Consider the following 15,267-nt stretch of genomic DNA (forward strand, 5'->3'; position numbering starts at 1 on the left):
TCTTGGCTTCTATTTCTGTGGAGTTTTGCTATCTGTGTGTTTAACTGTTCTATTTCTGCTTTCTGACCGGCCACAGAGACCGCCTAAAAATAAGACAAGCAATAGAATACAAAGAGCAAACTCTGATCTGGCCCTATGGCGACAAGAGCTCCACCTGGCGGCATTCGGTGATCATGTTGCTGCCTACGTTGCTTTTACACATGCAGCAGATTCAACCTCCTCACACAGTGGGTGCTGTACAGATCCAGGGGGCTTTAAGTCGGCTACATTATTCAATAGCTACAAACACAAGTATTACAGGTCTTCCTCTTGCACATACAACAAAGCCCGTGTGCAACCCATCTGCAGATATCCCTTTAAAAACACACACATGCACACAAACACAGACACAGTACACAGAGCCATGCTGGAGGAGACACAGGATCTAATCTGCAGAGCATAGGTGTCCACCGAGACAGAAGACAGCCGTGGGCATGGTGACAGTAACTCATGTCAAGCCCAGTAGGGTGTATACCAAATACAGCTCAAGGATGAACCATATAAAGACTGGATTCACTCAAAACAAAAGCTGTCAATCAAAACACATGTTCCAGATGCCTGAACACAGAAACAGACAAGGCATTGGTTGGATATACAAAATCCTGTTTTTTGGCATCTACATTTAAATAAATATTCAAAAGATAGACCCTTATAACACTGTAGATAAGTGTGTACTGCAGGTCTACTTCCTGTAATGCACATTATTAGTTCACGGAAGCAATATAAGTCATTGAGCAGATGCTTTTATCCAAAGCAACTTACATACCTATTCATTACGGGTGTTCCCTGGAATCAAACCCACTACCCTAGCGTTACAAACGCCATGCTCGACCAACTGAGCTTACAAAGGACCACTCTATTGTACCATTTCCCCAATTATGTTTTGACTAAACTAAAGTATTTTAACCATGCCATATCTCATTGTAGATAAAATACACTATGTATAGCAATAATCATAAAGTCATTCAAGTCACCCTAACATAAGCGCTGCAACATTTCACCATGTGTCAGCAACAGTGGTATATCATGACATGGCACAACGTCATAAAGCAACAGAATGTGCAATATATTCACCAGCAGATGGCAACATTGAGCAATACTTTTATTTATTAGAGAGGATTTTAGTATCGCGTATAAAGGTCATTTTAAATAACAAAGGATATATGTCCATGGTAGTACATGTTATATACTATGTTAGGCGAAAAGATGGATGCATTATACACTGACATGTTTAGAGAGGGTCATGTTGAGGAAATGGAAACTAATAGATGTTTTCACATTCATCTAACCCCTATAGAATGATTCAAAGACAAGGAGACTCAATATACTGTATATGACAAATGATTTTAATTAGCTATATTTTTTCATTCTCCTTCCTTCCGTCTGTTTCTTTTTTAGTACTTTGATTTCATTATTTTATGATATAGAGCTATACAAATAAAGTTATTATTACAAATATGTATCATTAACTAAATGTATTAAGATAACACATTGTTTTCACAATATATTACACCTTTAGCCAGGCTTTAGTTTATTGTAGAATGCTCCAATGAATGCCCTGCAATTAAAAGCATTTCTCCTTTCATCCCTTTAACTAAAAAACACAGCAGAAGACTGAATAGCTGCGACAACAACGAGATGGTGAGAAGCTCTGTAATGAATAATTCACAATGTGGTACAGTTCAAAGACCCTTCCGAGAAACCAATCTTTCCCCTTACTGAATATCAAACAGGGTTCAGCGGAGCGGCAGCGCGCGTCTTGTCATGGAGGTCACTTCTGAAGTCAGACATTCGGTTTCATTGAGAACCTGATGAAGAATAGCCTGGTCTCGGTGACTATTGTTGTTATGACATACAAGCCACAGACGAGTGGACTAAAGCAAAAACAGGTCTAGGACCAGGCTAGTTAAAGATCTATAAGGGTCTACACATTGTTATAGGAATCACAATTGGGATAGTACTGTACTACTGTATATATCACAGTGGGCAGTCTTCTTTTCTTCATAGCTGTTAAACTGAGTCCCCCACTACTTTAGTACAGGTCTCTCATGATCTCCTGCAGTAGTGGGTGCAGACACATCTGCAGCTCCTGCTTCTTGAGCAGGTGGATGAGGCGGACGTGGTTGGCCACCAGCTGCCGCAGGTCGGTCATCTTCTGCAGGAGCTTGGCGAACAGCTGGGGGCAGTCTGGGTGGATGGTCTTCAACTGCAGCTCCAGGGCCAGCAGCACTGTCTCCTGGAGGTCCTCAATGGGCTTCACGTTCACCAGGCCTGGACGGTCTAGAGTAGAGTACAACATGGTCGAGGTTAGTCACCAGAGAGTGGGAGAGGGAAATAGAGGAAGACTGGACAAAGACATTACAGCAAATGATCTGAAGTTATAATGATCTACCTGATGAGCAAAGTTCAATTGAAATGATACAGCACAAAAGAGGACACCGTTACTTTATATGTAACGGATTTCCTCTTCGTCTGAGGAGGAGTAGCAAGGATCGGACCAATGTGCAGCATGGTAAGTGTCCATAATGAGATATTTAATCAATCAACAGAACACTGAACAAAATTACAAACAAACAACCGAAACAGTCCCGTATGGTACTAACACAGGAAACAACCACCCACAAAACACAATAGAAAACAGGCTACCTAAATATGGCTCCCAATCAGAGACAACGACTGACACCTGCCTCTGATTGAGAACCATACTAGGCCAAACACATAGAAATATAACAACAGAACAAAACATAGAAAAACAACATAGGATGCCCACCCCAACTCACGCCCTGACCAACTAAAATAAAGACATAAAAAAGGAACTAAGGTCAGAACGTGACATTATATCTGGTCTCCAGCCCAATCAAGTCATCTCTGAGCAATAAAAATGCAAATCTTGCAGATCTTGCATATAAATGCATAAATGTAAAACTGAAAAACAATCACCTCCACTGAGGATGATGACGGCGAAGAAGAGCGCCATATCACTATCGTCCAGCTCCAGCATGTTGAACTTTACCGCAAACTCAAACTTGGGCTCCATCATCTCACAGAAGGGCTTCCTCAGGCTCTTGAGGAACTCCCGGGTCATGAAGATCTGTCCGTAGGCAAACAGTGTGCCGTCCTTGTTCATGAGCGGCGCCAGCATGGTCGTCATGACCTCGATGACCCCGTACTTCAACAGGATCACCTGGTCGTTCATGTCCAGCTCTGTGAACCCAGGGATGCTCTTGGCGAACTCTGTGACCTCTTGTACGGCCTCGGCGGAGCGGAGCTGGAGGCGGCGGAAGACGGAGAGCTCCAGCTCCCCAGCAGGCTCCTCAGGGGGCAGGACGGACCTCTGGCGCTCCAGTACCGGGAGCTGTCTACAGTTTATAAAGTACTGACCCGCCGTCAGAGACTTCATGTCATGGATGACAAACGGCTGGAAGAAAAGAGATACATGCCATAGGTAATTAACTATGTGAAGAAGCATTTCCATCCGTTGTCATTCATTCTCTTGGCACTTAGTAGTGATTCAGTATTAGGCAACTTGCTTGGTGCACAAGGGGTTAATCTAACTAGGAAATGAAAGGGAAATTAAAATCCTGACTTTTATGTTTGTTTCCTTGAGAACCAAAAATATATCTGTTTCTCTAAAATATAAATAACGGTCTATTAGTTATTTCCTCTTAGACAAACTGACATGACCCAATATTACTGCTTCCTATAGTACTTTGATATTTTGCTACCAGTAAATCAGGACAGAGTGGATCTACCAAAAACTGTGATTCAAATAAATAGAACCAAATGTCTGGTGTGTGTGTTTGAGTGTGTGTGTGTGAGCGAGAGCGAGAGCGAGAAGTGAAGTGGCTTTCAATGGGTCTGTTCTGATTGATCTCACAAATTTCCCATTGACATCAATGCATAATTCATGTAACACTGTCTGTGCATGTACAGTATCTCAAGTAACAATTGGGCCCTTACTGAGTTTCCGTGGGTCTTTCCAGAGAGGATGGCCTTGGCCTTGCTCTTGGTCAGGGGAAAGTGTCTGTGGTAGGATAAACACAGCTGTCTGGACAGGGCTCTCAGGTCCGTTGACTCTGGGTTCCTGGGGTCCACATCCATAAACTCAGCCTGCAGCTTCTCTCTCTCCACCTGGGGCATCCGGCCGAAGCGGATGGCTGCATGGGGGCATCAGGGAGGTTTACAGTTAGTGCATTACATTCTAGCCTGGGTGCCAGTCAGACGCTTTCTTTGAACAATGCTAACAACACTGCCTGCCCAAACAAGACAATGACAAATAGGTTGGCTAAAGAAGGACTATACTTCATCCCACTGTGTAGAAAAATGTGTAGAAAAATTCCAACGTCTAAAGGCCCTTTACAGACAGACAACTGCTGTTGAAACAGTTCATATTGAAAATGTGTAACACCCTTGACATTAAATAAGTGTCATCAAATAGGACAACTAACCCTGTCACCCCTTTGTGAGTGGGCTTTACTCAGATTGTGATTGTATAATAAATACTGTTGCAGAAGGGCTTATGAACTTTTACAATAGTTCTCATGGTCTCCATTTGGAGCCCAGCCCATCTGTCTAAGCATTTTATGTCGTAGCCACATTATCTGTCTTAATTAATCAATGATTACACTACAAATATTTAACTGAACAAAAATGTGATAATTCCTCGCCATTATATGGATGAGCTGAGACAAAGTCGCGTGCACATATTGTGTAGCCGAGCAATGTCAACTGATGACAAATCAAATCTAAGTTTACACCGATTTGCAGGTGTTATAGCAGGTGCAGTGAAATGCTGGCGTTAACAGCTCCAACAGTGCAGTAGAATGTCTAGCAAATACACAAATTAAAAATAATTTTGAAAACAAGAAACGTCAGAACGACATGACAACATCTCCTGAGAGCTTTGGTGTGTCTGCCAGCAGTTGTCCCATCACAGGTACTAAAAGAGTACAAAGATCACTGTTATACAAACTAACATATAAATCACCAATAGCAAGCTGTCGCTGAGATTGTGGACTGACTGCATACCACTGGCATACAAACAGGATTAAATTGCATTTTTATCTGATTAGCCCAACATAAGTAGGCTATATTTAAAAGCACATCAAATGCAATGTTCAAACACATAATGTGACCAGCTAAGGCAGACGGACAGGAATGTGCTTATGGTCGCTATCTATCTCTTCCAAATTTAGTGCAAGACAAGCAAAAAAATATATGAGCTTTCGGCAAAATGAATTGGAGCAGCCAAAAATCCTTACATAACGCGCAGCGTTTGGCGTTATCACGTATGACAAATCATGACCCTTATAAATCTTTGTCGATTTTTTTTTACATAACAATGTGGTGGCTTACCATCATGTGACATGCCCACAAGCAGACATTTCTGAAAGCGACAGTACTGGCACTTATTCCGGCTCTTTTTGTGAATCCGACAGTGCAGATCACAGTGGTCATACACCAGTTTTAACCGCAAGGTTCTGCGGAAGAATCCCTGAGAGAAAGGCAGAGAACATGTTGATTGTAGAATCCTACAGCAGCAGTTGGCTCTAATTATTTTACAGGAAAAAAATTGAAAGAAATGTAAACAATGTCAAACCATGAGCTTTACATGAATCCAATGGCCAGGGTGCGTGTTTTATGTTTCAGGGTTAAGTCCTTACCAATATGGCCCCATGGAGGTTACATAGCGAGACATTTCTATACCTCCAAGCATTCACAATAATCATACATATTGACAAGCCAACAGAACCAAAGGAGGTAGGTCTCAGTCCTACCTTGCAGCCCTCACAGGCATGGACGCCATAGTGGAAGCCTGAGGCCTTGTCCCCACACACTCTACAGTCAATATTGAGCAGAGAGCTGGCGTCTGTGTAAGTAGGGGGATTGGAGTGAGGCCGGGGTCTGGACAGGCTGACAATGCTACAGTCGCTGGACTGAGAAGGCGATAAGGGCTTATCGTTTACTGAACCTAAACAATATACATAACATCACAGGCAAAAGGAAAGAGTGTCATTCAAAATGTGTGGCAATTGCTTTAACACAAGATTCAATTGATGTGGATAGATAATTAAGTTATTACACTTTTAGTTGTAGGGAATGACAGATTTATTGACAATCCCTTACAGTAGACTTACGTTGATACATGCTGTATGCGTAGTTGTATGAGTGGCTTCTGTCTGGGCTGTGGTTAAATGAGTGGCTTCTGTCTGGGCTGTGGTTAAATGAGTGGCTTCTGTCTGGGCTGTGGTTAAATGAGTGGCTTCTGTTTGGGCTGCGGTTAAATGAGTGGCTTCTGTCTGGGCTGTGGTTAAATGAGTGGCTTCTGTCTGGGCTGTGGTTAAATGAGTGGCTTCTGTCTGGGCTGTGGTTAAATGAGTGGCTTCTGTCTGGGCTGTGGTTAAATGATTGGCTTCTGTCTGGGCTGTGGTTAAATGAGTGGCTTCTGTCTGTACTGGGGTTAAATGAGTGGCTTCTGTCTGGGCTGTGGTTAAATGAGTGGCTTCTGTTTGGGCTGCGGTTAAATGAGTGGCTTCTGTCTGGGCTGTGGTTAAATGAGTGGCTTCTGTCTGGGCTGTGGTTAAATGAGTGGCTTCTGTCTGGGCTGTGGTTAAATGAGTGGCTTCTGTCTGGGCTGTGGTTAAATGATTGGCTTCTGTCTGGGCTGTGGTTAAATGATTGGCTTCTGTCTGGGCTGTGGTGGTGGGGACTGTTGTGGCTGTACTCTAGAGAGGGGAGATAAGGGTAGTCCAGCGTCGACAGGGTCTCCATGTCAAAACTATTCATCTTGTTGTCCATCTCTGCCAAGTCCAACGTGTCCAGCCCAAAGCTCAGCAAGGACCACGCTGCTCTCCGTGTGTCCACCATCTCTGGATAAGAAGACACTAGACAGCAGTGTTAAAAGAAAAAAGGTCATCCAACAGAATAACTATCTCCATTCACTATAAATAAAGCTATCAAGGAGACAACAGCAAAGGAAAACCATTCATTACCACCACTGTTGTAACTGTACTGTACCTTTAGCCTGTTAAAACTAAGAAATAGAACTGGACAAATTCTACATTCACGCTGATATGGATCTGGTTATGTATTGTACATTAGATTCAGGGCAAACACAAGGAATGCAATTTAAGAATGGTTTCATTGAGCTTACAGTAGTGCTTAACAGATAGTGAAAACTAACTAATCCGCCTCCTGGTAGGAACTCTCAGCCACACCGTAAGTAAACTCACCCTTCTGTATGATTTCTTTTATAGAACACACAGACAGATCTTTAGGTGCATTAGTAGAGACAGGTCAATATAGCCATGCTCACTTCAACTCAAAGAAAGACAGGTCTAACTAATCTCTCTCTCTCTCTCTGTCTCTCTCTCTCTCTCTGTCTGGAGATGGGTGGCACTTTAATGGGTGGCATTGGCCATAAATCAAGAGGCAATGCATCATTTGATTATACATTTGTGGGAAGAGGGCCAGGCTTTCAGTGTGATGCATCATATGCTCATTGTAGTAGTTTTGTTTTCTAATAGACAAGACCTAATTACAACCTCTAACAGGCTCAAATAGGTCTTGCACATGTTCAAACCTGTGGTGTGTGCAATAAAAAGTGTGTTTTTTGGTTTTACTATCCTTGTGGGAACCAACAGTGAGGACATTCTGCCAGTATCTACAAGGAAAAATGATATTTTAGGCTTAGAGGTTAGGTTTAGGGTTACAATTAAGGTTAGGGTTAGAATTAGGGTTAGGGGTTAGGTTTAGGAGTAAGGGTTAGGGGTTAAGGTCAGGGATAGGGAACATAGGATTTTGAATGGGAATCAATTGTTTGGACCCCACAAGGTTAGTATAACAAACGTGTGTGCATCATAATGATGATAAATGATCTACACATACTGTACCTAAACAGAAGACTGACAATGTCCTGTGGAATAGTCTTGTTACCAAAGTGGAATGATTTTAATAGTTAGTGTGTTAGAAGTTGGTAACTAGGAAACACCTGAATTATGGTGATCATATAGAGGTCTCGACTATACAATAAAATAAAAATAGTAACATAAATTGAAATAAATGACATCTTTGTCAAACTGTCAAAAGTTGACAGTAGCCTTTTTCTAGTTTGAAATACAGACAAAGTTAACATTTAAATTCACAACGGAAATCCTTATTATAATCCAACAATGTTTTTTTTATGCCAATGCAAATAGGTCTAGATAAATTATCAAATGAAATAAATGAAAGCCTTTGATCGATCTAAGACCAGTATCAGTTTATGCAAAACATTGTCAGACATCAGTTTCACTTGTTCACCTTTAGCCTGAGCCAGGCAGTCTACATTCTCACGTATCAGAATTATTCAAGGCTGATATAGCCTAGCCTACCTGTCCTGGTCTTCTATACAAAAATAGCCTTATAACACTTCACCACGCACTTGTACAGCTTCATTCACATATTCCGCCATCTTTCTTCCTTTTTCTTGATCCCGTTGTTGCTGAATTATAGGCCAGGGCACTGCGGGTTGCATGCGGGTCATATGGCCAGTATCTGAATGACAGAAGTTCCCCTCGCCCAGTTTGCAGCCTGCATACTTCCCTTCCCCCATCAATTTGCAGGTTGGACTTTGGAATCATACTTCACGGAACACTGGAGACAAACCTGTTGCTCAAAGAGTGATTATCTGATTTGATAGGTAAGGCTCCTTTATGAGATTGTTTGATTCTCATAAGGTGTGAAGCACTGTATTCAGAGCTGCAGTACACAGAAGTCCATAGGCCAACAGGGGTCCATTTTGACACAAAGGGGTAAAAATAAAATCATAATTTCTATAATTTCTTTTTATCCTTCTGAAATGTTTTAACTTTGTCAAGCATTTACCCTGAAAGATAACCAACATTTTGAATATGCAAATTAAATGCGTATTTCTCTCAAATGTTGTGCACAATGCTCCCTGTTAGTGAGCATTTCTCCTTTGCCAAGGTAATCCATCCACCGGACAGGTGTGGCATATCAAAACGGTGCACCTTTTTCAAATGTTTTATTTTATTTCACCTTTATTTAACCAGGTAACCTAGTTGAGAAGAAGTTCTCATTTGCAACTGCGACCTGGCCAAGATAAAGCCTAGCAATTCGACACATACAACAACACAGAGTTACACATGGAATAAACAAAACATACAGTCAATAATACAGTAGAACAAAAGAAAACAAAAAGTCTATATACAGTGAGTGCAAATGAGGTAAGATAAGGGAGTTAAGGCAATAAAATAGGCCATGGTGGCGAAGTAATTACAATATAGCAATTAAACACTGGAATGGTAGATGTGCAGAAGATGAATGTGCAAGTAGAGATACTGGGGTGCAAAGGAGCAAGATAAATAAATAAATACAGTACGGGGATGAGGTCAGTAGATAGATGGGCTGTTTACAGATGGGCTATGTACAGGTGCAGTGATCTGTGAGCTGCTCTGACAGCTGGTGCTTAAAGCTAGTGAGGGAGATATGAGTCTCCAGCTTCAGAGATTTTTGCAGTTCGTTCCAGTCATTGGCAGCAGAGAACTAGAAGGAAAGACAACCAAAGGAGGAACTGGCTTTGGGGGTGACCAGTGAGATATACCTGCTGGAGTGCGTGCTACGAGTGGGTGCTGCTATGGTGACCAGTGAGCTGAGATAAGGCGGGGCTTTACCTAGCAGAGACTTGTAGATAACCTGGAGCCAGTGGGTTTGGTGACGAGTATGAAGCGAGGGCAAACCAACGAGAGCGTACAGGTCGCAATGGTGGGTAGTGTATGGAGCTTTGGTGACAAAACGGATGGCACTGTGATAGACTGCATCCAGTTTGTTGAGTAGAGTGTTGGAGGCTATTTTATAGATGACATCACCGAAGTCGAGGATCGGTAGGATGGTCAGTTTTATGAGGGTATGTTTGGCAGCATGAGTGAAGGATGCTTTGTTGCGATATAGGAAGCCGATTCTAGATGTAATTTTGGATTGGAGATGCTTAATGTGAGTCTGGAAGGAGCGGTTACAGTCTAACCAGACACCCAGGTATTTGTAGTTGTCCACGTATTCTAAGTCAGAGCCGTCCAGAGTAGTGATGCTGGACAGGCGAGCAGGTGCGGGCAGTGATCGGTTGAATAGCATGCATTTAGTTTTACTTGCGTTTAAGAGCCGTTGGAGGCCACGGAAGGAGAGTTGTATGGCATTGAAGCTCGTCTGGAGGTTAGTTAGCACAGTGTCCAAAGAGGGGCCAGAAGTATACAGAATGGTGTCGTCTGCATAGAGGTGTATCAGAGAATCACCAGCAGCAAGAGCAACATCATTGATGTATACAGAGAAGAGAGTCGGCCCGAGGATTGAACCCTGTGGCACCCCCATAGAGACTGCCAGAGGTCCAGACAACAGGCCCTCCGATTTGACACACTGAACTCTATCAGAGAAGTAGTTGGTAAACTAGGCGAGGCATTTGAGAAACCAAGGCTGTCGAGTCTGCCAATAAGAATGTGATGATTGACAGAGTCAAAAGCCTTGGCCAGGTCGATGAATACCGCTGCACAGTAATGTCTCTTATCGATGGCGGTTATGATGGCGTTTAGGACCTTGAGCGTGGCTGAGGTGCACCCATGACCAGCTCTGAAACCAGATTGCATAGCGGAGAAGGTACGGTGGGATTCGAAATGGTCGTTAATCTGTTTGTTAACTTGGTTTTCGAAGACCTTAGAAAGACAGGGTAGGATAGATATAGGTCTATAGCAGTTTGGGTCTAGAGTGTCACCCCCTTTGAAGAGGGGGATGACCGCGGCAGCTTCCCAATCTTTGGGAATCTCAGACGATACGAAAGATAGGTTGAACAGGCTAGTAATAGGGGTTGCAACAATTTCGGCAGATACTTTTAGAAAGAGAGGGTCCAGATTGTCTAGCCCGGCTGATTTGTAGGGGTCCAGATTTTGCAGCTCTTTCAGAACATCAGCTATCTGGATTTGGGAGAACGAGAAATGGGGAAGGCTTTGGCGGGTTGCTGTGGAGGGTGCCGGGCAGTTGACCGGGGTAGGGGTAGCCAGGTGGAAAGCATGGCCAGCCGTAGAGAAATGTTTATTGAAATTCTCAATTATAGTGGATTTATCGGTGGTGACAGTGTTTCCTAGCCTCAGAGCAGTGGGCAGCTGGGAGGAGGTGCTCTTATTCTCCATGGACTTTACAGTGTCCCAGAACCTTTTTGAGTTAGTACTACAGGATGCAAATTTCTGTTTGAAAAAGCAAGCCTTAGCTTTCCTAACTGCCTGTGTATATTTGTTCCTAACTTCCCTGAAAAGTTGCATATCACGGGGGCTATTCGATGCTAATGCAGAACGCCACAGGATGTTTTTGTGCTGGTCAAGGTCAGACCGGTCTGGAGTGAACCAAGGACTATATCTATTCGTAGTTCTACATTATTTGAATGGGGCATGCTTATTTAAGATGGTGAGGAAGGCACTTTTAAAGAATAGCCAGGCATCATCTACTGACGGGATGAGGTCAATGTCATTCCAGGATACCCCGGCTTGGTTGATTAGAAAGGCCTGCTCGCAGAAGGGTTTTAGGGAGCGTTTGACAGTGATGAGGGGTGGTCGTTTGGTCGCAGACCCATTACAGATGCAGGCAATGAGGCAGTGATCGCTGAGATCTTGATTGAAAACAGCAGAGGTGTATTTGGAGGGCGAGTTAGTTCGGATGACATCTATGAGGGTGCCCGTGTTTACGGATTTGGAGTTGTACCTGGTAGGTTCATTGATCATTTGTGTGAGATTGAGGGCATCAAGCTTAGATTGTAGGATGTTAAGCATGTCCCAGTTTAGGTCACCTAGTAGCACGAGCTCAGAAGATAGATGGGGGGCAATCAATTCACATATGGTATCGAGGGCACAGCTGGAGGCAGAGGGAGGTCTATAGCAAGCGGCAACGGTGAGAGACTTGTTTCTGGAAAGGTGCATTTTTAGAAGTAGAAGCTCGAATTGTTTGGGTACAGACTTGGATAGTAATACAGAACTCTACAGGCTTTCTTTGCAGTAGATTGCAACACCGCCCCCTTTGGCAGTTCTATCTTGGTGGAAAATGTTATAGTTAGCGATGGAGATTTCAGGGGTTTGGTGGTTTTCCTAAGCCAGGATTCAGACACGGCTAAGACATCCGGGTTGGCAGAGTGTGCTAAAGCAGTGAGTAAAACAAACTTAGGGAGTAGGCTTCTAATGTTAACATGCATGAAACCAAGGCTTTTACGGTTACAGAAGTCAACAAATGAGAGCACCAGGGGAGTGGGAGTGGAGCTAGGCACTGCAGGACCTGGATTAACCTCTACATCACCAGAGGAACAGAGGAGAAGTAGGATAAGGGTACGGCTAAATGCTATACGAACTGGCCGTCTAGCACGTTCGGAACAGAGAGTAAAAGGAGCATGTTTCTGGGCACGATAGCATAGATTCAAGGCATAGTGTACAGACAAAGGTAAGGTAGGATGTGAATACATTGGAGGTAAACCTAGGCATTGAGTAATGATGAGAGAGATATAGTCTCTAGAGACGTTTAAACCAGGTGATTTCATCGCATATGTAGGAGGTGGAACAACATGGTTGTTTAAGGCTTATTGAGCAGTTCTAGAGGCCTTACAGTGAAATAAGAGAGTAACCAGGACAGTAATGGACGAGGCATATTGGTATTAGAGAGAGGCATGCGTAGCCAAGTGAACATATGGGTCAAGTGAGTGGTTGGGCGGACTGGGGACATGGCGATTCAGACAGTTAGCAGGCCGATGCTAACAAGCTAAGAGTTAGTAGGCCGGGGCTAAACAAGCTAGCAGTTAGCAGACCGGGGCTGGCAAGCTAGCAGTTAGCAGACCGTGTTAGCAAGCAAGCAGTTAGCAGGGGCTAGCAGTTAGCAGACCGAGGCAGGCAAGCTAGCAGTTAGCAGACCGGGGCAGGCAAGCTAGCAGTTAGCAGACCGTGGCTAGCAAGTTAGCCTTTGGGGGACGTCGCGATGGGGGTAAGTTTTTGCCTCTTCGTGCGGTGACGTCGATAGACCAGTCGTGGAATTAGTAGGGTTCCAGGTAGGTCTAGGTAGTTAGCAGGCCTAGCAAGTTAGCAGAATGGGCCTTCAGCGGGCGTCGCGCCTGAGGGGCCTGTTGGAATTCTCGGGCAGATTATGTCGGTATTCTAGTTGTAGAGGATTGGCGGAGTTTCGTGCCCCGTACCGGCAGTAGAAGGGGTCCGGATATTGTACCCCAGGAGTGGGCTTCGGTGGTAGCACAGGAGCCCTGGCCGGGCTAGCTTCAGGCTAATTGGTGCTTGCCCTGGGATGGAAACGCTAGCCAGGAGTGGTCACCCGGGATTGCGGTTAGCTAGTTGCGAAGATCCAGATGAAAATGTTCAGAGTTTGCGGTAGGAATCCGGGGATATGGAGAGAAATAGGTCCGTTATGCTCTGGTTTGAGTCACGTTGTTCGAACTGGCGAGTGCTTTCCGAGCTAAAGGTTAGCTGATGACCGCTAGCAATGGTTTGCTAACTGATAGCTGGTAGGTAGTTAGCTGGCTAGCTTCATTTGAGGGATTCCAGATACGAAGTAAATAGAAATACTTTAGAAAAAAGCAGATCCACGCCACATTGGGTGAGGCGGGTTGCAGGAGAGTATTTAGAAGTTGAGGTTTAGGAAAATGTTTTTAAAAGATATGCAAAGAAAAAGATGTAAAAACATATATACAAGGGACACGACAGGACAAAGACAAAGACGTCTGATGACCCACCTTGTGGTGGGGACAATAAAAGGCCACTCTAAAATGTGCAGGTTTGTCACACAACACAATGCCACAGATGTCTAAAGTTCTGAGAGAGCGTGCAATTGGCATGATGACTGCAGGAATGTCCACCAGAGCTGTTGCCAGAGAATTCAATGTTAATTTCTCTACCATAAGCCGCCTCCAATGTCATTTTAGAGAATTTGGCAGTATGTCCAACCGGCGTCTCAACCACAGACCACGTGTATGGAGCCGCGTGGGCGAGCGGTTTGCTGATGTCAACATTGTGAACAAGTACCCAATGGTGGCGGTGGGGTTATGGTATGGGCAGGCCTAAGCCACGGACAATGAACACAATTGCGTTTTATCAATGGCAATTTGAATGCACAGAGATACCATGGCGAGATCCTAAGGCCCATTGTTGTGCCATTCATCCGCCGCCATCACCGCATGTTTCAGCGTGATAATGCACGGCCCCATGTCTCAGCGATCTGTACACAATTCATGGAGACTGAAAATGTCCTAGTTCTTCCATGACCTGCTTACACACCAGACATGTCACCCATTGAGCGTGTTTGGGATGCTCTGGATCGACGTGTACCATGTTCCTGCCAATATCAAGCAACTTCGCACAACCATTGCAGAGGACTGGGACAACATTTCACAGGCCACAATCAACAGCCTGATCAACTTTGCGCAAAGGAGAAGGCAATTGGATGTTACACCAGATGCTGACTGGTTTCTGACCAACACCCCTACCTTTGTTTTTAAGGTATCTGTGACAAACAGATGACCATCTGTATTCCCAGTCATGTAAAATCCATAAATTAGGGCCTAATGAATTCATTTAAATTCACTGATTTCCTTATATGAACTGTAACTCAGTAAAATCTTTGAAATCGTTGCATGTTGCACTTATATTTCTGTTCAGTATACCGCTACAGTTAGTAGTTACCTGTCCAAGATTGAAATCAGTAACGGATTAGCCAAACTCAGTAATGTAATCTTATTACTTTCTGTTACTTTTGGATTACTTTCCCCTTAAGTGGCATTAGAAGAAGACAAAAAGGATCCATCAAATGCATTTGGTGGGTCCTCACAGTGGTCTCTGACTTGTGGTCAGACTCGCTCAGGTGGAACAAACTTAAACTTGTGCCCTTTTTCAATGCTGAATTGAATTGAAAGGTGTCATAATGTATTTTTTTCTCTCGCAATAATCCTTTCTGAATTTAAAGGAAAAATCCAAGAAGTAATCATCTAGTTTTTCAAAAGTATCTGTCATCTGCTTACAATATTTTAGCTGGCTATGTAACGGATTACAGTTACAGTTTTTTTGTAACCAGATTACATGTAATCAGTTACTCCCCAACCCTGATCGCCCATATCGGTGGGCATTTTAGGTCATACAGGTATGTCAGATTAGCTCAATCGCCAATTTCTGAGCCTCTGAGTATCACAGAAACACAACACTTTGAATG

At 43.7% G+C, this 15,267-nt stretch overlaps 1 protein-coding gene across 2 annotated transcripts; it reads right to left on the bottom strand.

Annotated features, from left to right (window-relative positions):
- Nucleotides 1-1,364: 1,364 nt before the first annotated feature.
- LOC139556963 (peroxisome proliferator-activated receptor gamma-like) lies at nt 1,365-8,633 on the bottom strand. Of its 2 annotated transcripts, none has more exons than XM_071371169.1 (7): nt 8,462-8,633; nt 6,177-6,923; nt 5,817-5,908; nt 5,395-5,533; nt 4,000-4,196; nt 2,980-3,457; nt 1,365-2,319 (listed from the first exon to the last, which is right to left on the bottom strand). In XM_071371169.1, coding segments are annotated over exons 1-7 (1,902 nt in total). In that variant the 5' UTR covers nt 8,463-8,633; the 3' UTR covers nt 1,365-2,071. The 2 variants fall into 2 exon arrangements, with proteins under 2 accessions (XP_071227270.1, XP_071227269.1); XM_071371168.1 differs by having other exon boundaries at nt 5,817-6,010; nt 8,462-8,627.
- Between the last annotated feature and the right edge of the window lie 6,634 nt (nt 8,634-15,267).

This window comes from Salvelinus alpinus, chromosome 28, assembly GCF_045679555.1.
Source record: "Salvelinus alpinus chromosome 28, SLU_Salpinus.1, whole genome shotgun sequence".
In the NCBI taxonomy this organism is placed as follows: Eukaryota; Metazoa; Chordata; class Actinopteri; order Salmoniformes; family Salmonidae; genus Salvelinus; species Salvelinus alpinus.

Excerpts from the sequence above, each read along its gene's own strand:
- LOC139556963 (XM_071371168.1), bottom strand. Across the intron at positions 5,534-5,816 it reads ATGCCTGTGAGGGCTGCAAG|GGATTCTTCCGCAGAACCTT; the intron begins GTAGGACTGAGA and ends CCTTTCTCTCAG. Across the intron at positions 3,458-3,999 it reads GAAAGACCCACGGAAACTCA|CCGTTTGTCATCCATGACAT; the intron begins GTAAGGGCCCAA and ends CTTTTCTTCCAG.